Source organism: Balaenoptera ricei, chromosome 4, assembly GCF_028023285.1.
Source record: "Balaenoptera ricei isolate mBalRic1 chromosome 4, mBalRic1.hap2, whole genome shotgun sequence".
NCBI lineage: Eukaryota > Metazoa > Chordata > Mammalia > Artiodactyla > Balaenopteridae > Balaenoptera > Balaenoptera ricei.
This window is the reverse complement of record NC_082642.1, coordinates 79,107,538-79,130,219: the sequence shown is the minus strand read 5'-3', so window position 1 is coordinate 79,130,219 and position 22,682 is coordinate 79,107,538. Positions and strand designations below refer to the sequence as shown.

The following is a 22,682-nucleotide window of genomic DNA, read 5'->3' as shown; positions in this document are numbered from 1 at the left end:
CAGGGCTTAAACAGGAGGCATTTATTGTTAGAAATGGCAGATCTTACATTCAAATGGGTTTAAGCACAAACACATGGAAAGGGAGGTGCCCCAGCTCCCGCAGGCCCTTCATTCCCTCCAACGCAGGTTTCAGCTGTGCTGCAGCCTGGCAACCACTCTTCCCAACTGTGCTGTTCCCTGTCCCAACGGCAGCAGGTGGTGACAGCGCTCCGTGGTGCCCACCAGCTGGAGGAGACGGGCTGTGCCGGACTCGAAACGCCATCTGCAGGAGCTCCGCCTCTTCTCCACACTTGAGGGAAAACGAGAAAAAGTCCCAACAGGCAAGATGCATTTTCTTAAATAACTGGATAGAGGTATATGGCATTCATTTGCTTAATAAGCAAAACAAAATCAACCAGTCTGGTGCTGATGCTGCGGCAACATCAGGAAGAGCCGGAGTCTCCCGGGGCTGGCGGGCGTGGAGCCGCCCTCGGGCCTCGCCCGGGAGCCTGAGGGCAGCGGGGCCAGGCCTGTCAGAGGGGGCCCTCCCCCCCTGCTGGGGTGGTCTCTGGGCTCCAGGCCCGGGAGAGTATTCAGTCCTCAGTCACAGGCGGGGGTATGAGCTGTAGCTGGAAGTTCTCCTTCTGGAAGACGCTGTTGAAGGCAGGGCCACTCTGGGAGCCGCTGAACGGCCTGCGGCTCTCGCTGCCGCGCTTCTGGGAGAGTTCCGTAAGCAGAGCCAGCTGCAAAGGAGGGGACACACGTCAACCGAGGCTGGAGGGTAAGACCCGGGTGTGGACCCCAGAGCTGCATCTCGCTAACAGGCAACGGTGACTTTGCACAAGTTCACGTCATCTGCTAGGGCCTAAATTTCCTCCTTTGATGATGAGGCGGCTGGACTGGGTAAGTCCTGTGGGCACAACAAACTGTGACACTTTCTGACACGGGGAAGCCGTCTGATCCTGAACCTCCTTCACTCTGAGTGTCCCCTCTCCAGCGGGTGTGTGACCCTGTCACCTCCGTTCTCTCCCTGTGGACACACACCCCGAGCCGCGGTTCTCCACTCTCTGCTCAGCTCACGCCACACGCTCCCTCTTGGTGGGTCCTCCTTGGGATGAATGACGATCACTGGCTCCGACCCCTCTCCTTCGTAACCAGGACAGCCACAAGTGGACGCCCAGCTGCCACTTCAAACTCAGGGGCTCCAGGCAAGCTCACAGATGCCACCTTCTCCTCTAAGTGCCCTCCCTGCTGCCCTGGGTCCACCAGCGACGCCAGCGCTACCCTCACCCTGTTACAGGCTCAGTTCTGGGAGGCTGGTGAGGAGGGAGAGTGTTAACGCAGCCCACTGGGAAACCAGGCTTGGGCCCTCAGTGGGGCCACTCCTTTGACCTCAGAGAGGCTTTCGGCAAAAGTACAGAGCCTGACAGCCTAGCCCCTGAGATGCCCTTGATGGTCAGAGAAGAGCTGAATGCCACACCCAAGCCTCTTCACCCGGAGAGAGGGCAGCTGTGAGGACCGAGCCGTCACACACAGCAGGGCGAGCCTCTCGGTGCCAGGCTGCAGCCCGGAGTCTGCGGGACTTCTAAAAGCTCCAGGTAACTTCCCTGAGTGAGTGCCTTTTAGGCGCCAGGCACCAGGATACTAGGTCCTTTATATGAATTATGTCTAATCCTCCACAACCACCCTCTAGGTAAAAATCCCAGAGCCCTGAGAAGTTAAGTTACTTGCCCTGGGTCACCCAGCGGTGAGTGGCAGCGTGGGACTCAAACTCTGGTCCCTGTGACAGTTTCTGCTCAGCCGAGCTGCCTTCTCTGGAGATAACTTGTCTGTCACCTGCTCTCTCCTCACCTCCCCTGCCAGGTAGTCTGTCTTCTAGCTGTTCTCCAACCTCTAGCAAGGGTTCTCTCCTCACCCAGGCAATAGTAGCAGAAGGCTCACACGTGTCTGTCACTTCTGTTGAAAACTCACTACCAGTGGCTGTGGTAACTGGGGAGACATCTGAAGGCCCCTTGGTTCAAAGTGCCAATTTATCTAAAATAATCCAGCGCCTGGTCCTGGTTCCGACACATGGCTATGGTTCAATGCACAATTCGTAACACAGGCTCGAAAGCTCCGACTGCAAACTCCTTAGCTGGCCCAGGACACGCAGGAGGCGGCTCCCTGCAGGGACTTCCACTGCTGCCTGAGCAGGTTACAGAGTGGTGTCTCTCGCTCTGCACAAGCCCCACCTGTGCCACTTTCTGTCTTCCGTAACCCTCTCAGCTTCCCATCAGCATGTGGAGTTCTCTGCAAGGACTGTTATGTACGATGCTATAACAGGACAGGTGACAGATGCTACGTAAACCCAAAGTTCTTTCACGTTGACACTGAAGTAGATCAATCACAAAAGATATTTTGTTTTCCAAGGGAAAAGATTTTTTTGTGTTCTACTTCTGTAACTTAGTGTTCTAGAAATTGATGAGTCGTGAATAGTGGCTCAACAGTTTAAAGCAGCAGAACTTCCTTAGACTAGAAGGCCCAGAAACCCAACTCCTGGGGCAGAGCCTGGCTGGAAGTGATGCCAGTTCAGTAAACTTCCTGGAATAAAAGACCCTGCCCAGACCAGCTCTCAAAGAGGGAACACCATTTTTCCTCTGGGCTGCCAGCAACCTAGCAGGTGTGTGGGGAGTGGGCAAAGGGAGCCCAGGCATAAAAAACAGCATATAGGCAATCTGTGAAAGCCCAAGAAAAGCTTATGGAACAAATCTGGCCTGGCTAGAATTGAGGTGTGACTTGGGGCATGGAGGAGGTGGTAGAGTTTGGACTCCACTTCAGGTGATGGAGAGCCAGGAGAGTGCTGTAAGCAATGGGTAACAGGACTTCTGGGTTTGGAGATGGTGCCCAAGCAGCAGCCTGGAGAAGGGACGGAAGACCTGCAGTGACCTCTGTGAGCTGGAAGGAAAGGGGAGAAAGAGACAGGAGAGCTCCCTACTGAGTGGGTGGGGTGGGAGGGATGAGCCCAGGGTGCCAGCAGGTGACTGCTTTGGGTGACCTGATGACAGAGGATGACACCCAGAGACAGGCACGGGCAAGGAAGAGCGGGTTGGAAAAGTTAATAAGTGCACTTCTGAAGTGCCTGTGGGGCCCCCAGACTGATGTTGTGGCATGACTGCTGTAGCCCTCTAAATCTGTACTCTTCTACAGTAACAGGATTCCAGTAGTTTTAGCCCATGGCCTTTTGGAATCAAGACCAATGTCCCCAGTCTCCACTGCAGTTAGGTGTGGTCACATGTCTAAGTTCCAGACAAAGGAGGTAAGTGGAAGCGGTGTATACAGTTTCTAGGAACTATCCTTAAATAGAGGGCTTATGGTCTTCCTCCTTTTTCTCTACCTTGCTAGCAGGAATGCAGATGTGATGGTTTGAGCTGGGGCAACCATGCTGAATCACGCAAATATAAGCCATATGTTAAGAGATGGCAGAGCCACAAAGTAGAAGAAATCTGGAGAGAGATTCGTGGAAGATGCCCTGGGATGCCCATATTTACAATTCTATTTTGGTTAAGCCACTACAATTTAGCATTTATCTTTCATGGCCAAAACAAATTCAACCAGGGCAGATGTCCAGCAGAGTCTGGGGCTTAGGGCAGATTTGGCAGTCATCAGTATAAACAAAGGCTCCCAGATGAGGGATTAGGCTTATGCCTGCTCTCTCTGGAGGCAGTACAAACACAGATGCCCTTCTGTGTCCTCACAGCCCATGGCAGGTAAGGGACAGATATCTTTCCACTGCCTCTGCATCCTTTGCCAAGTTCTGAGTGCTCCCTGGGGTCAGGGCTCCACATAGCCATAACAGGGATGCCAGGGCACCTTACAGACTAAGGACGAGGCTGGAGTGAGGACCTGAGGACACTGTGTTACCAAAACACTAATTATAAATAGGGAAATAAAAATGTAAACAACCACACCAACATTACCCTAGAACTTCCTCGGTAGAGATGGCAAAGCTGATCAAATGCTTGGATCTGCTGTGGATCCAGAACAGGTTCTGAGGTTGCCTGAGAAATCAAAAACAATAAGGTTAATAATAACAGCCCTGGGCAGCCTCTGTATTTGGTCAGCGGTGAAACAGGATGCAGTGCTTCCTTCACTCCTATGAAGAAAATCCATGCTACCAGCAACTGATAAGATATTTTACTGAACATGAATTAGAAATGGCCGTGTGCCTCCTCACGCCCTTGGTGCCAGCTCCAGGCCGACAGCCTCCCTATGGCCCCTTCCCACGTGGTCTCCAGATTCTCCATACTTAAAAACGAGCTTCCCCTGGGGCTTCTTGGTCCCTCTTGGCCTTTACTCTGCAGAATAATTTAGCTGCACCCAGCCTGGCACCCCCAGCACTGAATACGGCCAGCAAAGATGCCCCTTCTTTGTGCTGCCGGTGGAGATACGTTATACATGAAAAAGCATGTCATTTCCCTGCCTCATTATAAAGCTGGTAGCCACCTAAGGGGCTGAGATTTTAGTCTGCTTTTGGGAGAGGGGAAGTCTAACTTGCTTCTCCAGCAGTCTCGCTTTGTTCCACTGGTTACTGCGCCCAACACTGTGGTCCTACTCTCAGTGGATCCGATCCAACTCACAGCTAGAGGAAGAAATGGGATCCTGGCAGAGGCCGCCATAGGCTTTGGAGTCAGAGGTGAACCGGAATACCAGTTCTGACACCAACCTGCTACATGACCTTAGGCAAGTTCCTGCTCTGACTTGTGAGACAGGATATTGCTTCCTTATGAGGTTACTGAACATTAAATTAGATGAGATCCGTATTTAAAGTGTCTTTTACCTGCCTGCCTCTGCCCCATAAAGGCTCAGTATATGCTGGGGTTTTTTTTGTTTTTTGTTTTAACATCTTTATTGGAGTATAATTGCTTTACAGTGGTGTGTTAGTTTCTGCTTTATAACAAAGTGAATCAGTTATACATATACATATGTTTCCATATCTCTTCCCTCGTTCGTCTCCCTCCCTCCCACCCTCCCTTATCCCACCCCTCTAGGTGGTCACAAAGCACCAAGCTGATCTCCCTGTGCTATGCGGCTGCTTCCCACTAGCTATCTATTTTACGTTTGCTAGTGTATATATGTCCATGCCACTCTCTCACTTTGTCACAGCTTACCCTTCCCCCTCCCCATATCCTCAAGTCTATTCTCTAGTAGGTCTGTGTCTTTATTCCCGTCTTGCCCCTAGGTTCTTCATAACCATTTTTTTTTTCTTAGATTCCATATATATGTGTTAGCATACGGTATTTGTTTTTCTCTTTCTGACTTACTTCACTCTGTATGACAGACTCTAGGTCCATCCACCTCACTACAAATAACTCAATTTTGTTTCTTTTTATGGCTGAGTAATATTCCATTGTATATATGTGCCACACCTTCTTTATCCATTCATCTGTTGATGGACACTTAGGTTGCTTCCATGTCCTGGCTATTGTAAATAGAGCTGCAATGAACATTGTGGTACATGACTCTTTTTGAATTATGGTTTCCTCAGGGTATATGCCCAGTAGTGGGATTGCTGGGTTGTATGATAGTTCTATTTTTAGTTTTTTAAGGAACCTCCATACTGTTCTCCATAGTGGCTGTATCAATTTACATTCCCACCAACAGTACAAGAGTGTTCCCTTTTCTCCACACCCTCTCCAGCATTTATTGTTTGTAGATTTTTTGATGATGGCCATTCTGACCGGTGTGAGATGATATCTCATTGTAGTTTTGATTTGCATTTCTCTAATGATTAATGATGTTGAGCATTCTTTCATGTGTTTGTTGGCAATCTGTATATCTTCTTTGGAGAAATGTCTATTTAGGTCTTCTGCACATTTTTGGATTGGGTTGTTTGTTTTTTTGATATTGAGCTGCATGAGCTGCTTGTAAATTTTGGAGATTAATCAATCCTTTGTCAGTTGCTTCATTTGCAAATATTTTCTCCCATTTTGAGGGTTGCCTTTTCGTCTTGTTTATCGTTTTCTTTGCTGTGCAAAAGCTATGAAGTTTCATTAGGTCCCATTTGTTGATTTTTGTTTTTATTTCCATTTTTCTAGGAGGTGGGTCAAAAAGGATCTTGTTGTGATTTATGTCATAGAGTGTTCTGCCTATGTTTTCTTCTAAGAGTTTGATAGTGTCTGGCCTTACATTTAGGTCTTTAATCCATTTTGAGTTTATTTTTGTGTATGGTGTTAGGGAGTGTTCTAATTTCATACTTTTACATGTACCTGTCCAGTTTTCCCAGCACCACTTATTGAAGAGACTGTCTTTTCTCCATTGTATATTCTTTTTTTTTTTTTTTTTTTTTAAATGAAAGCTTCCTTCTTTCTTTCTTTCTGGCTGTGTTGGGTCTTCGTTTCTGTGCGAGGGCTTTCTCTAGTTGCGGCGAGCGGGGGCCACTCTTCATCACGGTGCGTGGGCCTCTCACTGTCGTGGCCTCTCGTTGCGGAGCTCAAGCTCCAGATGCGCAGGCTCAGTAGTTGTGGCTCATGGGCCTAGTTGCTCCGAGGCATGTGGGATCTTCCCAGACCAGGGCTCGAACCCGTGTCCCCTGCATTGGCAGGCAGATTCTCAACCACTGTGCCACCAGGGAAGCCCTCCACTCTATATTCTTGCCTCCTTTATCAAAGATAAGGTGACCATATGTGCGTGAGTTTATCTCTGGGCTTTCTATCCTGTTCCATTGATCTATATTTCTGTTTTTGTGCCAGTACCATACTGTCTTGATTACTGTAGCTTTGTAGTATAGTCTGAAGTCAGGGAGCCTGATTCCTCCAGCTCCGTTTTTCTTTCTCAAGATTGCTTTGGCTATTCGGGGTCTTTTGTGTTTCCATACAAATTGTGAAATTTTTTGTTCTAGTTTTGTGAAAAATTATGCTGGTTTTTATTACCACAGTTTAGAGCACCCTCAGTTAAATGATGGTGTGTTTCAGTGATGAAGGTGTTGACATTGGCACCCATCGCTGAGGGCTGAGCGAGGGTTCTGGGACTGAAGGGAGCTGCAAAAGGTGGTCTGGAGACTCGTTCTGTATATAAGAAAGTCCTGGCAGGAATGGCCACCAAAACAGTGATATAAACAATTGCCTGCATCCAGGATGTGGAAGAAGTTCAGGAACAGGGGAGGCACAGAGCAAATAACATCACTCAGAACAGTTACCATGTACTGAGCATTTCCTACATGCCAAGCCCTGTGTGCTACATGTTTTCCGTGGATGACCTCATTAAACCCTCACAACCACTCTAGGAGGAAGGTTCTGCTGTGTTCATTCTCCCCCACCCCCAAAGATTTGAAGTTTAAACAGCATTACAACTTTAAGAGGTTATGTAAACTTGTGTTCCAGGAATGACTTTGCTTCTTTTCTTCAAAATTTTCACCACCCTTAGGGGGAAAAAACCTACTAAGCACTAAGAGAGAATGGAAAGAAGCAATACCCCTGAATGAATCATGCTAATGATTGTGAAATGACTTCACAGCTTCTTCTTTGTGAAAGGATCTGCTTCAAGATCAAAAGAGCAGCTGTCAATAAGGAGGCTCACAGTTCCTGGGCTTCTGGAATCCCACGATGATGCCCCAGAGACCAGCCCAGGACACAGCTGCCTCAGTTCTTCCTGATGCTCTCAGCGATGTGGGAATGGCTGAGGATGGCCTGATGGGAATCCCAAGCAGGGCAGCCAGAAAGAGAAAAGGACGGACCACAGGGGTCCTGCTTTTCATTCTAGACTCACGCCTCTGGGTCTGCCAGATACATGGAGGGATCATCCTCTAATCTGATAATGTTTAAACTTGCCTTGACACTTTAAGAAACACTTCTTCTCAATATAATTTGGTACAAAAACTATCCTATTCTTACAACATGTGTGGAGTAGCACACTTCCAATAGATTCTAAGTAAGACGCACAGGGGAGTTCCAAGCTAAAGATGATCAGCAGGTTTGAGAAATACTGCAAACCAAGCTCAAACAAGCAAAAAGAGAAAATATATAAATACCTTTGAGAGACTTAACACTGGTCCTCCCCCGATTTTCCAAATCCCTTCAGTACTACTGGCATGAACGGGGGAGCAGGACAGGTTAAGAACAAGGATGACACCTGCCTTTCACTGGCCATTCAAAACCTCAGCTGTGGGGCCCGCCAGCGCCACAGTCCATATGACAAGGGACCAAGCTGCCCTGATCTTACCTTTGTTTATTCCCTGGTTACTCCGTGATGTGGTTTAACAAGGAGGGTCCAAGTGGAATGGCATCAGGAGTGGACTAGGTAAGGCAGCAGGGGCTGGGGCTGTTAAGGCAGGTTAATTAACAAGGAGGTTGTAAAGGTGAAGGTGGAAGATGACAAAGCAGCAAGAGCAAGAAAAGGTCTCTCCTTATAGCAACACTTCTATAAAACAGCCCTTTGCCTTGAAGGGATAATGTAAGAAAAAAAATCTCACAAAATGTACTACTGTACTTGTTTTGAAAATGCAGATGTACAGGCTACTTGTGATGATCCACTGAAGAAATTCCCATCAGACCCTGTGCTGAGAAAAACTGTTGGACACAGTTACTAGTTGTGTAGACTTGCTACTAATTGTGTTTTCTTTTTTGTTTCTGTCACTAGGGAACTCAAAACTTTAAGTGGTCAGCTACATAAGTCTAGCAGCTGCACAAGACTTGGTGGCAAACATTTATGTGTGCTTTTATAATCTGGTTTTATATTAGTTTCCACAGGCATACAGGTTTTTAAAATCTAGATTTCCTCATTTTTTCATCCAGTTGGTTGTATTTTGGAAGCCAACTCAAATCATTTGGGGAAAGCAAAGGTCAAGTCAGATGAAGAGTAGAAAATGCATATGACAAACCCACAACTAACATCATTCTCAACAGTGAAAAGCTGAAAGCATTCCCTCTAAGATCAGGAACAAGACAAGGATGTCCACCCTCACCACTTTTATTCAACATAGTTTTGGAAGTCCTAGCCATGGCAATCAGAAAAGAAAAAGAAATAAAAGGAATCCAAATTGGAAAAGAAGAAATAAAACTGTCACTGTTTGCAGATGACATGACACTATATGTAGAAACTCCTAAAGATGCTACCAGAAAACTACCAGAGCTCATCAGTGAATTCAGTAAAGTTGCAGGATACAAAATTAATATACAGAAATCTCTTGCATACCTATACACTAACAACGAAAGATCAGAAAGAGAAATTAAGGAAACATTCCCATTTACCATCACATCAAAAAGAATAAAATTCCTAAGAATAAACCTACCTAAGGAGGCAAAAGACCTGTACTCTGAAACTATAAGGCACTGATGAAAGAAATCAAAGATGACACAAACAGATGGAAAGATACACCATGTTCTTGGATTGGAAGAGTCAATATTGTGAAAATGACTACACCACCCGAGGCAATCTAAAGATTCAACGCAATCCTGATCAAATTACTAATGGCATTTTTCACAGAACTAGAACAAAAAAATTTTAAATTTGTACGGAAACACAAAAGACCCCTGACTGCCAAAGCAAACATGAAAAAGAAAAATGGAGCTGGAGGAATCAGGCTCCCTGACTTCAGACTATACTACAAAGCTACAGCAATCAAAACAGTATGGTACTGGCACAAAAACAGAAATACAGATCAATGGAATAGGATAGAAAGCCCAGAAGTAAACCCATGCTCCTATGGTCAATTAATCTACGACAAAGGAGGCAAGAATATATAATGGGCAAAAGACAGTCTCTTCAGTAAGTGGTGCTGGGAAAACTGGACAGCCACATGTAAAAGAATGAAATTAGAACATTCTCTAACACCATATACAAAAATAAACTCAAAATGGAATAAAGACAAATGTAAGGCTGGACACTATAAAACTCTTAGAGGAAAACATAGGGAGAACATACTTTGACATAAATCGCAGCAAGATCTTTTTTGATCCACCTCCTAGAATAATGAAAATAAAAACAAAAATAAACAAATGGGACCTAATGAAACTTCAAAGCTTTTGCACAGCAAAGGAAACCATAAACAAAATGAAAAGAAAACCCACAGAATTGGAGAAAATATTTGCAAACAAAGCGACTGACAAGGGATTAATCTCCCAGATATACAAACAGCTCATGCAACTCTATATCAAAAAAACAAACAACCTGGTAAAAAAATGGGCAGATCTAAATAGACATTTCTCCAAAGAAGACATACAGATGGCCAAAAAGCACATGAAAAGATGCTCAACATCACTAACTATTAGAGAAATGCAAATCAAAACTACAATGAGGTGTCACCTCACACTGGTCAGAAGGGCCATCATCAAAAAGTCTACAAACAATAAATTCTAGAGAGCGTGTGGAGAAAAGGGAACCATCTTGCACTGCTGGTGGGAATGTAAATTGATACAGCCACTATGGAGAACAGTATGGAGGTTCCTTAAAAAACTAAAAATAGAGCTACCATATGATCCAGCAATCCTATTCCTGGGCATAATATCCAGAGAAATCCATAATTTGAAAAGATACATGCACTCCAATGTTCACTGCAACACTATTTACAATAGCCAAGACATGGAAGCAATGTAAACGTCCACTGACAGAGGAATGGATAAAGATGATGTGGTACATATATACAATGGAATATTACTCAGCCATAAAACAGAATGAAATAATGACATTTGCAGCAACATGGATGGACTCAGTAATCTCTAAGTGAAGTAAGTTAGACAGAGAAAGACAAATATACAGAGAAAGACAAATATATGATATCACTGATATGTAGAACCTAATTTTCAAAAGTGATACAAATGAACTTATTTACAAAACAGACTCAGAGATTTTGAAAACAAACTTATGGTTACCAATGGGGAAATGTTGGGGGGAGGGATAGATTGGGAGTTTTGGATTAACATATACATACTACTATAATATAAAATAGACAACTAACAAGGACCTACTGTACAGCACAGGGAACTCTACTCAATCTTCTGTAATAACCTATATGGAAAAGAATCTGAAAAAGAATGAATATACGTATATGTATAACTGAATCACTTTGCTGTACACTTGAAACTAACACAACATTGTAAATCAACTATACTCTAATAAGATTAAAAAAAAAAAAGTAGAAAATGCTACTGTTAAAAATAGAATCACGCTTTCATCCCCAGGAAGCATCACACAGCAGATGAGTCTATTCCAGGCACAGAATAAATGGCTCTAGCCCCTGGAAGTTTGCTCACTGAGGCAGAAAGTGCAGGAGTCTCAAATGATAGTCCAACCCATGTTTTCTGATCCAGCGCTTCTCCAAGCGATATCTTTCACGTGCATAAGAATCGCAGAAAGATCTTGTTAAAATGCAGATTCTGGTTAGAAGGTCTGGGGTGGGGTCTGAGATTCAGTATTTCTCACATGCTCCCAGGTGACACTTGGAGCAGCACAGCGCTAATCTGTACCTAGAACAGCCCAGCACAGCTGGACTTCCTGTCCTCACTGCGTCCTAATGGGAGCAGGACACTCTCAGCTTATGGGCATTTGCCTTCTTCTGATTCGACTGTACCAAATCAACCAATCAACCAGCATTTCTCTTTTTCTAAGTGTCCCGATTAGGTATGTTGTATTCAACTTTCAATGAGTTCCAATGCATCTTAGAAACCCTTGGGTATAGTAAGAAAATTTAATAAGATAAGGATGTTTCTGCCATATGGTTTATTTTGAATCCTACTGAATTGCAAGCCCTACACCTACTCTACTACATAAGTGAACGGGATTGTGCAAATTGAGGAAAGGAAGGCTAGGAGACTTGCCCAACACAAATCAAAAATTCACAATCCAGTAAGGGTCATAACCAGGACCTCTACCTTATAAACCCTAGTCCCCCTCTCCTGGGAGAAAAGCTGGAGTAACAAATAGGTAAGTGTGCACACAAACACATACACACACGCAGATCCATAATTTCAAACACGACATGTCCAGATACGTGTGCAGGGTTGCACTGAGTTCTGGGCTTGTCATAATCATATGCCCCCTCTAGGCCCTTAAACTCCTTGGAGATACCCAGGGAAGGGGTTTTCCAACAACGACATCCTTCAGAAATTGAAAAACGTGGTGGTTCCATGAGTGTGAAATAACTGAAGGTGACAGGACCTTTCTTATAACACAAGCCATCATCCTGGACAACCAGATACTGAACAAAGGAGCCACTGCTGGGGCTGCCCTGGGACCCTCTGGAAGCAAAGGTGCTGCAGGACAGAGATGCCCTATTCTTGGCCAGGCCGTGCTGTCTCTGTGGAAAACTATCTGAATACAAGTCATCTGAGGTAAAACAGCAGAGCTCTTTGTAGACGTGCCTAGGACCCAGTAGATGCTTACCTGTCTTAAAATCCTTCCTGGAACAAGACGGAATATTTAAAAGAAGAAAGCATTCAGGGAATGACTAATACATCACTAAGGTGAGGATTTCTGTACTCTTCTCCTTGGGTTGAGGGTTCCAGCAGTGAGGCGGGGTGAGAATGAGGGAAGGGACAGGGCCCTGGGCAGGCAGCTTGTCCAGAGAAGGCCAGTTTAGCGGTTTTATGCCCCGCCCTATGCAGGGTCCGGCCCACTCACCTCCAGGCCTCACAAATGGGGATCCAGTTCTGTTGTTCAACAGATATTTCTGGGACCTCTGCTCTATCAGTGCCTGGGATATAAAGATGAATAAATCAAGAGGAGCTTAAATGTCTCACAGATTTTGGGACATTAAAAACCCCACAAAAAGATCACCCTCTGCAGAGCTGATAAGCAAAGCTTGAGAGGTTACTGAGGTATAATAACCATATACAGCATATTTGCCAGGGCAGCCTTGTTTGAAACACGCTCTCACATTATCTACATATACCATCAAAAGGTCCCGGAAATTACAACATTTTTGGGTCCAGATTACACTCTTGCACAGAGGAGAGTAAATACTTAGGAAGGCTCAGCTCCAGCCCTGTCAGTAGATTAGCTGCCACATGGCCCGTCCACAACTGCATTGTTGTGCTATAGTGTAATTATCTGTTTACCTGTCTCCCTGTTAGCCTGTGAACTCCTTAAATATCAGAACTTTATCTTATTCATCCTTTATTCCCAGTGCTCTACAGCCAGCAAATGTTCAACAAACATTTGCTGAACATCCCACATCCTGCTTTACTCTGCACTGTCCATTTTAGGAACAAGAGCAGGCAGCAATTTGCTCTCTTGGCCCAGTGTGAAATCACTGGCATTTGTCTTTTTCCAAGAACTTGGACTTTGTAAAAAGATTCTTTGTGATTTTTGGCATGTTTATCCTGTATCTCAGTGAAATATCTATTTCATCCTATTTAATTCACTTTTGGGGAAAGTATTATTTTTCAAATGTCAGAAGATACCAACCCTTGTAAGAAGGAATGGAAATTTACCAAACCAGTGGGACTTTTGGTTAAAAGCCTCTTTCTGTTGTTGCTCTGGCACATCCTGTGCAGGGCCCTCGGTCCCACATGACCAAAGCCTGCTTTCCAAGTGCCCGTGATACTGCGGCGGCTGGTAGACAAAAGCCTGGGCTCTAGAGCCTGCCTGCCTGAGCCCACACCCTGCGTCACCAATCACTGGCACTACAATCACTGGCAAGTTACCTATTCACTCTGAGCTAGGGGTGTGTGTGTGTGTATGTGTGTCTGAGAAGATTAAGAAGGTAATGCACGTGGAGCATGCAGTAAACACCCAAGACTCAGTAAGTCCTCAGTAAGTGTTACCAGTCTACACATGATACTGGTCGTGTGTACCTAGTCCTAACGTGGCCACCGAAAATGGAAAGAAAGGAGACGTCAGAGCACAGTGCAGACAAGACTGGCCTGGCAACAGAGGGAGGGGTGGATGTTGCAGGAGACAGAGAAGGGACAGTGGAGGGAAAGCTTCAAGAAAGGAGTGCTCCAAGGACAGGGCGCCGGCTCTCGCTCACGGCACCCAGTACTGTGCCTGGCACAGAACAGCTGTGAAATAATTATCTGCTGATAATTATCTGCTGAAGGGATGGGAAGGGCGAGCAGATTTTCTACTTACAGTCACTGGGGTGTTTCTAAACCACCTGCAATGCAGGAAGGGGAACACAGGGCATGGCTTGCACAGACCTGGGCTCTACCTGGGTTCTATGATGACTAGTGAGTGGCTCTGGCCAAGTTTTTTAGCTTCTCTCAGCTTCTTTAGTTGTAAAACACTACTCTGCAGACCTGTGAGGATCAGAGATGACGTATGGTCCTGACACCTATTTGATGGTCAGTAATCGGCCGCGACTATTGTGCCTGTGTTCTCTCTGCTCCCTGCGGAAGCACCTGGAAGGAAGAGCACTGGGCTGAGAAGCAGGAAACTTGAGTGCTCATCCGGTCATAGCTCCCTGTGTAAGCTGAGCAGGTTGCATTGCTCCGCTGGGTCTGTGTTCCAGTTTATTGAAGGGCAGTGCCACCATAGGCCACATTCTACCATCTGGGGGAGATGTGGGTGCCATGAGACAACAGGCATTTAGGGCACGAAAGATTCAAGTAAGCTAGTGGTGTTTACTGAAGCTAATCATGGATTTTACTGCATCATCAGAAGCAAACTAGGGCAACCAACTACAGACACTGTCACAAAGACCCATGATAGCCCTGAAGAGAAACAGTAGATTCAGTCTAAGATGCTGTACAGAGAAACTGATTTGCCAAATCAGTGTCACGCACAAAAGTGGGAGCAACAAAATTTGAACATAGTCTCAGTCTGGCAAATCCTTAAACATAAAGCAGCCTACCTAGACCATCTAACCCACTAGCACAGAACTGATCAGGAGTGATTTTCCAATTGTAAGAGAAAGAAAAACATACTTGATACTATCTGCTAGAGCAAATTTCTTTCTTCCCATGTAATGAAGTCCAGTGATAAGAGCTGAAAATTAAACTGCAGCTGAACATTAGAGGAAGAAGCAATGACAACCCTGGAAATGACCTTGTAACACTCAGCATTAAAGTAAATCCGGGGGAAAATGAGGCTCTGATGATCTGGGAGAGCTGCAGGGAGACGGATGCTGGGCTGACAGTGACTCAAAAAGCTCAGTGACTCCCAGACGTGGTGGAAGTGAGAGCTGTAATTACATTCGTTGCAAGGAAGAAAACAAACCAGGGCTTTCAGGATCCACAGGCCTCGTAACCAGCATATCAAGCTTGATACAGGAAGCAACTATGATCCCTGCCACCCTGAAGGCTGGGTTCCTAGGAATATGGATAATAACACTAGGGATTCTGGATACAGAGCCTTCCGAGTCACACACGCAGACAGGGACAGTCACAGAAGACTAAGCTCTGCTTGTTCGTGGCTTATTCTCCACAACGAACAAGGTCCTGAAATCAAAATCCCAACCTTTCCCTTCTTGATTGTCTTCCCACACGAGCACATGACAAGGGAACCTAGTCTAATTCTGCAACACGAGTATTTGTCTGCACGCACTCCAGGAGCCTTCTACTGGCAGCTCTGTAACTGGCTGGCGGGGATGGGGGCACAGATGGAGCAGAATGAACAGAATGAGAACGGTATTGCCCACCTGCTCCCACCTGCCTCGGCCTCACTACCAAATCCTTCTCTTTCTAATAGAGTCAGACTTTTGCCACCACCTAAGCTGTTGCAAACTAGAGGTCCTTAATATTTAACACTTTTGCCTAAGATGAAACTCTGACTTCAGAGGTAAGAGTGAAGCCATACTTCCTTCCCCACCTGCAAACAGAAAACACCTTTCCTAAAAGTCCCACCCACGGCACAGTTTGCTTTCACACAGAACCTGGCCCCTCACACACCCTCATTTCCCAATGCCTCAAAACTCTCAATTAGCTCAAAGCTAATAATGAATCAGGTGAAGAAATAATAAAATAAGCAGGTACATTGCTAAGCTGACTGGAGAGAGGAGGGAAACACCTGGCAGAACATCTCTTAAGGAGATTTCACTTAGAACCAGCTATAAGGGAAGAGAGTATTTGAGGTTGGAGGTGGAAATGTGAAAGGCTGACCGAAAATATCCATAAAAACCAAGACCTTCAAAACCACAATTAAAAAGAAAGAGCACAGTGACTTTTCACAGCAGAGGAAGAAAATGCTGGTTTAAGTCTTCTAAGGTGTGAAAAGGAGTAACAACCACCACTGCAGCAGCTAACAGTTACTGAGCAAGTGATTACTGTGTGCCAGTGTGTTCCAAGCCCTGAACGCGTATTATCTCACCTCATCTAATCATCACAAACACCCCATGAAGTTGGTTCTTTTGTTATCCTCATTTTACCTTTGAAAGAACTAAGGTCCTGGGTGCAGGATGTGCCCAGGGTCACTGGCTGGTGGCAGAGCCCAGATGTGAACTTGGGCAGTCCAGTCCCAGAGGTTTCTTCTACTTGCCATGTTCTTGGTATCAGTCTGGAAAAAGCCTGACAGAAAGTCACTTTCAAGGGACTCAGAAGGCTGTGTCAGGAGCACACTAGGTACAAACAGCTCATGCAGCTCAATATCAAAAAACAACCCAATCAAAAAGTGGGTGGAAGATCTAAATAGACATTTCTCCAAACAAGACATACAGATGGCCAAAAAGCACATGAAAAGATGCTCAACATCACTATTTATTAGAGAAATGCAAATCAAATGTGTATCGCCTCACACTAGTCAGAATGGCCATCATCAAAATATCTACAAACAATACATGCTGGAGAGGGTGTGGAGAAAAGGGAACTCTCCTGCACTGTCGGTGGGAATGTAAATTGATACAGCCACTATGGAGAACAGTATGGAGGTTCCTTAAAAAACTAAAAATAGAACTACCATATGACCCAGCAATCCCACTCCTGAGCACATACCTGGAGCAAACCATAATCCGAAAAGATACATGCATCCCAATGTTCATTGCAGCACTATTTATATTAGCCAGGACATGGAAGCAACTGAAATGTCCATCAACAGAGGAATGGATAAAGAAGATGTGGTACATATATACAATGGAACCATAGCAAAGAACAAAATAATGCCATTTGCAGCAACATGGATGGACCTAGAGATTATTATACTGAGTGAGGTTAAGTCAGACACAGAAAGACAAATATCACACTATATCACTTATATGTGGAATCTAAAAAAAAGGGTACAAATGAACTTATTTACAAAACAGAAGTAGAGTCACGAACGTAATAGAAAACAAACTTATGGTTACCAGGGGATAAGGGGGAGGGAGGGATATACTGGGAGACTGGGATTGACATATACGCACTACTATATATAAAATAGATAACTAATAAGAACCTGCTGTATAGCACAGGGAACTCTACTCAATACTCTGTAATGGCCTATATGGGAAAGGAATCTAAAAAAGAGTGGATCTATGTATATGTATAACTGATTCACTTTGCTGTACACCTGAAACTAACACAACATTGTAAATCAACTTTACGCCAATAAAAATTTAAAAAGGGGGGAGCACACTAGGACTAGCTGGGGTCAATATCTGAGCCATGCTCTTGAAACACTGATGGCCTCTCACCTCCTTCAGGGGATCCTCCACGATTCTGCTTTTTAGTTAAAGAAACATCCTATCAGGGCTATGAGGTCTCAACAAAAAGCCCAGGAGACAAAGACAGCAGATCCGATGAATATCCTCTACAGCTATTAGTGTCAGGCCTAAAAGTGCATCTTTGAAGGCTGGGCTGCAGAAGCCCCGTGAAAGACAACAGTGCTAAGGACCAAGCTAAGCTCTTGCAGTGAGAGACCTCACACATGGTGAGAAGACAGTTTTGTGCACACACCAGGTCATGAATGTCTTCTGCCACCACAGAAAAAACTCTGAACTTGGCTGACACTAATTAGTTGTGTTGATACTCTTGATGTCAGTTATCTCATCTACAGAACAGAAGATTACCTGCATAGCCTACCTCACAAGGCTCTTGTGAGGGGAGTGGAGGGGAGGGAAGAAGGGGAGGAGAAGGAAATGGAGAAAATGTTTCCTGTCATCTATTTAAGTCTCTGGCCTTATTCTACTACTTTCGTGTTTGATGTGTATATTAACCCAACACGTAGATTTGATTGTCTCTAATTTACATGGGAGGAAACTGAGGTTCAGACATGTTAAAATACAATTTGTAAGAGACAGGGCAGCTCCTGATAATAGGTCTAACCCTAAGCCCACTACCCACATTAGCAACATAAGGTGCTACGAGTGTGTGAGGTACTAGGGACTCCCGAGGACAACCTGAGCTGCCCAGTGTGCTGGGGGCTGACAGGGCATCTGCCCAAGTACCTGTCAGGATCCTTGGGGCCATCCATGAGGTCAGTGCCACTAATTCTGTGTCACTATACAAGGGACACAGTATTTTTTTGTTTTTTGGTTGTCCACCCATTTTGCTCCCTCACAAAAAGAAATGCCCCCCAATTGGTTTAAAGTCTTTGATACCTGTATACCCTGTCTATGCTTGGCTACTCACACTCCTTGCCTAACCTGCTTTGAAAGGCAACAACCTGGGGAAAATCCATGGTGGCAAAAACTGACTATCTCATTATGCCTAAAAGAAAGGATTAAATAAAAAAACGGATTAGGCAACTGCAGAATGTAGTTTGAACTTTTAAATAACTAATGTAGTTCCTTGGTTAAATTCATGAAAACTTGCCTATTATCTTAACAGGGATTATTATTACTAGTATTACAAAGGGTTGGTCATCTTGGTGTAATGGGAAGCTCAAACTCCCAAACAGACGAAAAAATAATTGCTGGGTGTTGCCATCCCCATGTAATGGGGGCATTATCTAGAGTCGGCATCATCCGGATATGTCAGGACACAGACCAGGACCATTATAACTAGAAATGAAAAATGAAAGTACCAGGAAATGAGGTGAATGACAACTAGGCTGGGACCCCCAGCTTCTTTCCTTCCTGAGGGCACACTGTCCTATGCAAACTTGCATTTTGCTACATGGTATATCGTGGTTCCTCCAATCTTGCTTTTTCTTTCTGTCAGGAAAGGAAAATCTAAAAGAATCCAGAAAGATTTACTTTTATGGGAAGAACACTCACAAAGAAAGCTCTTTAGTGGTGTGGCATTTTCTGTTAGTCAGAAATCCCCCTTTGTCTTATTAAAAAAAATTAAAACAGGGAATTCATATATGTAATTAAGGCTTGCTACCCTTTGATTATCTAACCGATTGTGGTCTACTTAAGAAGAAAGTCAAACCATTATCTTGATGGATGCCACTGTGGGGTAGCAATTATGACAAAGCTCTCCTCTGAGGGTAGAGTCCTTAATGATTTTTTATCAGAGTTGTGATTGCTGAAACATTTTAAGTTCCAGTATTCCTGCCCATTTTAACTGGCTAAAATGATTACCTGATAACAAGGAGTATAGAGTCAACTGGAAAAGCAAGTATAATCCTGAAATTAGCAAAACCCAATTCAAGTTAACAACATAATTACAAACCAAAGGAAAAAGAACACTGGTGCACCATGGTTGTACTCTATTTCGTTTAGACACCAATTTGCTGTCTACAAGAGAGAAAAGCTTTTGGACCAACAAGAAATGCCCCCCAATTGGTTTAAAATCTCTGATACCTGTATACTCTATGCTTGGCTACTCTTTGCCTAACCTTTACTTAATTGAAATTTATAGGAATTATACCCAACAACTGTAGATTACACTTTTTTCAAGTGCATGAATAATGTTCACATAGAGAGACCGTATGCTTGCCCATAAAAAAGTCTCGATGACTTTCCAAAGATTTATATCTTACAGGGTATGCTCTCTGACCACAACAGAATTAAATTAGAAATCCAAAACAATAATGTATCTAAAGAAACCTCAAATATTTGAAAATTAAAATAATATACTTCTGAATAACCAATAAGTGAAGAAGAAATCACAAGGTAAAACAGAAAATATTTCAAGATAATAATGAAAGTATAACATTATCAAAATTTGTGGGATGCAGCTAAAGTAGTACTTAGACAGAAATTTATAGCTTTAAAGTTTTATATTAGGTAAGAAGAAAGGCTTACTAAGTTTCCACTTTAAGAAGCTAGAAAAAGAAAAGCAAATTAAATCCTAAGTAGAAGGAAGACAAAAATAACTAAATGGAAATTGTAGAACTGACAAGTATAATATCTGATGTGAAAAACTCACTGGATGATCTTGACAGTAGATTTGATACTGCAGAAGAAAAGATCAGTGAATTTGAAGCCATGACAACAGAAATTATTCAAATTGAAGCATAGAGAGAAAATAAGGTAAAAATAATGAAAAAGGCCTCAGTGACCTGTGGAACATTAAACTGTGTAATATATGTGTAATTAGAGGCCTAGAAGGGAGAAATTGGGGCAGAAAATATATTTCAAGAAATAATGGCCAAAAGTTTTCCAAAATTGATGAAAATATTAAACATATAGATCCAAGAATCTTAATGAACCCCAAGAAAAAAAAAACATAAAGAAATCCACACCTAGGCATATCATTGCTGAAGAACAAAGATAAAGAGGAAAACTTGAAAGCAGCCAGAGGGAAAAAGGACATTGCATACAAGGTGTTACCAGCTGCCTTCCCTGCAAAAAAGACGCTAAGATGGAGATCTATGTGCTGGCAGTTACTGGTGGGTGCTTGGAATGGAAACCTCTGGGGAAGTAAAGGATGCAGAAGTGGGCAGAGGGAGAAGTTAAACTGTGATGCAATCACAACACAGGCCCCAGGTGATCCCAAGGAGAGTTCTGGAGCTAAGATGGCTTTGAGGAAACTGTCCTGCATTAAGACAAGGTGTTCTGGCCTTTATAACCCTTCAATCACTAGACATTAGATACAGGCCACTCTCAAGAAAAGGCTGTCACTGTTGGCAAGATACATCCCTTTAGCTGAGGACAATTCCTAGAGAAGGATGAGCTGAAAGCTATCTGCTGCTGAAACTCGCAGCAGCTGAAGGAATGAGTACTTCTCATTCTCCTGGAAGATGGGAGAACAGGGCACCCACAACATCCACAAAAGAGGAAAACAATGGTAAGAATTACCACTGATGACTTATTAAAACAATGCAAACCTAAGACAGTAGAATCGCATTTTTAATGAACTGAAAGAAAAAGATATGGACTGTAGTCATCATGGACATTTTACAAGTGTGACAATCAACAAAAGCTTCTCAAGGGGGGAAATCTTTATAGATCCCTTTGTGGAGTGAACTTGTACTTTGGCTCAGAAGGTCCCTGGGTCCTGCAATGCCTGTCCAGGACTCCTGTGCCCATGAGAAAACTATGCCAGGCATTTTCTCAAAGCATCAGGCCTCTGCATGCTCTTCTCATGGCAATCACTGCAGTCCTTACCAAATATCTCTGATATGACATTGTAAGTTATAAGGAATCAATATACTGGGTACATGTAAAACTTCTTTTTCCCGGGAATCAAGGTGGACGTGTGGGACAAAAATTGAGGCAATGCAAAGGTGGATTTCACTGTAATTATTGCAGTAGTGATTTTAATATTATTCAATTTCAATAAACTATCCTGTTTTAGGTAGTGGAGATTAAAAAGTTTTCATTCAAGATTCCTCCTCTCCAAATGCTTTTCAGCTATTATTGAATTCTACTCAGGTATATTTTCATTTTGTTCTGACACTCTCCATTATTTATTTTTGTCCTTTTCTGCTGTTTGCATATTGAAAGTTACTTCAAAGCAGCTGAGGAGACAGGTGGGGTATAACACATTAAAAAAACCCCAACAAATAACAAGTTAGAAAGTTAGGCCAGACACTGGAAACAATAGAAGGTAGTTTATGCCAAGTACCAAATGAAGTATGGGTAACAACTGCTACAAGAATTCAAAGGAAGAGGTGATCAGGTCAAAGACATTTAAATTCAATGTTAGGAACTGCAAGTGGGCCCCCTGGTATCTCCCTAGTCTATTTACTCTGCTGCTATGCTAGAGGTTTACCTTCACCTCGCTCTCCAAATTTCCAACATTTCTCACTTCCCCTGTATTCTCAATTGATTTCTCAGTGCACTAGAAAACAAGAAGGAAGACCCCTCCCACCCCCCCATGCTCACCACCAAAGCCACCAAGCTGCGTCCCAGGCAGAGTGGCCTACGTGTTGTTCCTGGGACACACTGGCATTCTCCTGTGTCCAGATCTCTGTGTCTGCTGCTGCGTCTGTCTGGAACACTCTTTCTCCTCGTGCTCACATGACTGAACCTTCACTTTTTTCACGTAGAAAATGTTAGCTATCAACCTTTGGTGACCACTCCTTTGAAAGCAGTCATCTTCCTTTTTATCTCCCTCACCGTGTTTTTCCTCCACAGACTTCTCAGAATCTGACATCCCATATGTATACCACGTATCTTACCATATGTTTGTTCAATATCTACCCTCTGCCACCTGAATGAGCTCTGTGAAGGCAGAGGCTTGGTTTTGTTTCCTGTAGGATTCCTTGCACTTAGACCCATGCCTGGTGTACAAAAGGTGCTCAATAAATATTTTTTGAATGATTGAAGCAGAATTTGAGCTGTAGGTTAAAAACAAGGCATCACTTATGAGGGGAGTGAAGGAAGGACATACCAGATTATGGAAAGGAGAGGAGGAGCAAATATACGGACATGGGATTCATTACGTTTAGGAAAATGAGAAGTTTCCTTTAGTTAAGGAAAGGAAGAGAAGATGAGGATGAAATGTGGGCTGGTGATGCATCAACAGCCTAGATGGTCACTCTAAACT

The 22,682-nt window shown here is 43.9% G+C and overlaps 1 protein-coding gene across 3 annotated transcripts in view; it reads right to left on the bottom strand.

The window, feature by feature from the left end:
• VPS8 (VPS8 subunit of CORVET complex) overlaps positions 1 to 22,682 on the bottom strand; it is a 288,065-nt gene continuing 265,383 nt past the window's right edge. For all 3 annotated transcript variants that reach the window (XM_059920698.1, XM_059920699.1, XM_059920700.1), the window contains 2 exons: positions 3,936 to 4,016; positions 1 to 722 (listed from right to left, as the gene is read on the bottom strand). In XM_059920698.1, coding sequence (XP_059776681.1) covers positions 573 to 722; positions 3,936 to 4,016 — 231 coding nt within the window. In that variant the 3' untranslated portion in view covers positions 1 to 572. The remainder of the gene's footprint in view (positions 723 to 3,935; positions 4,017 to 22,682) is intronic.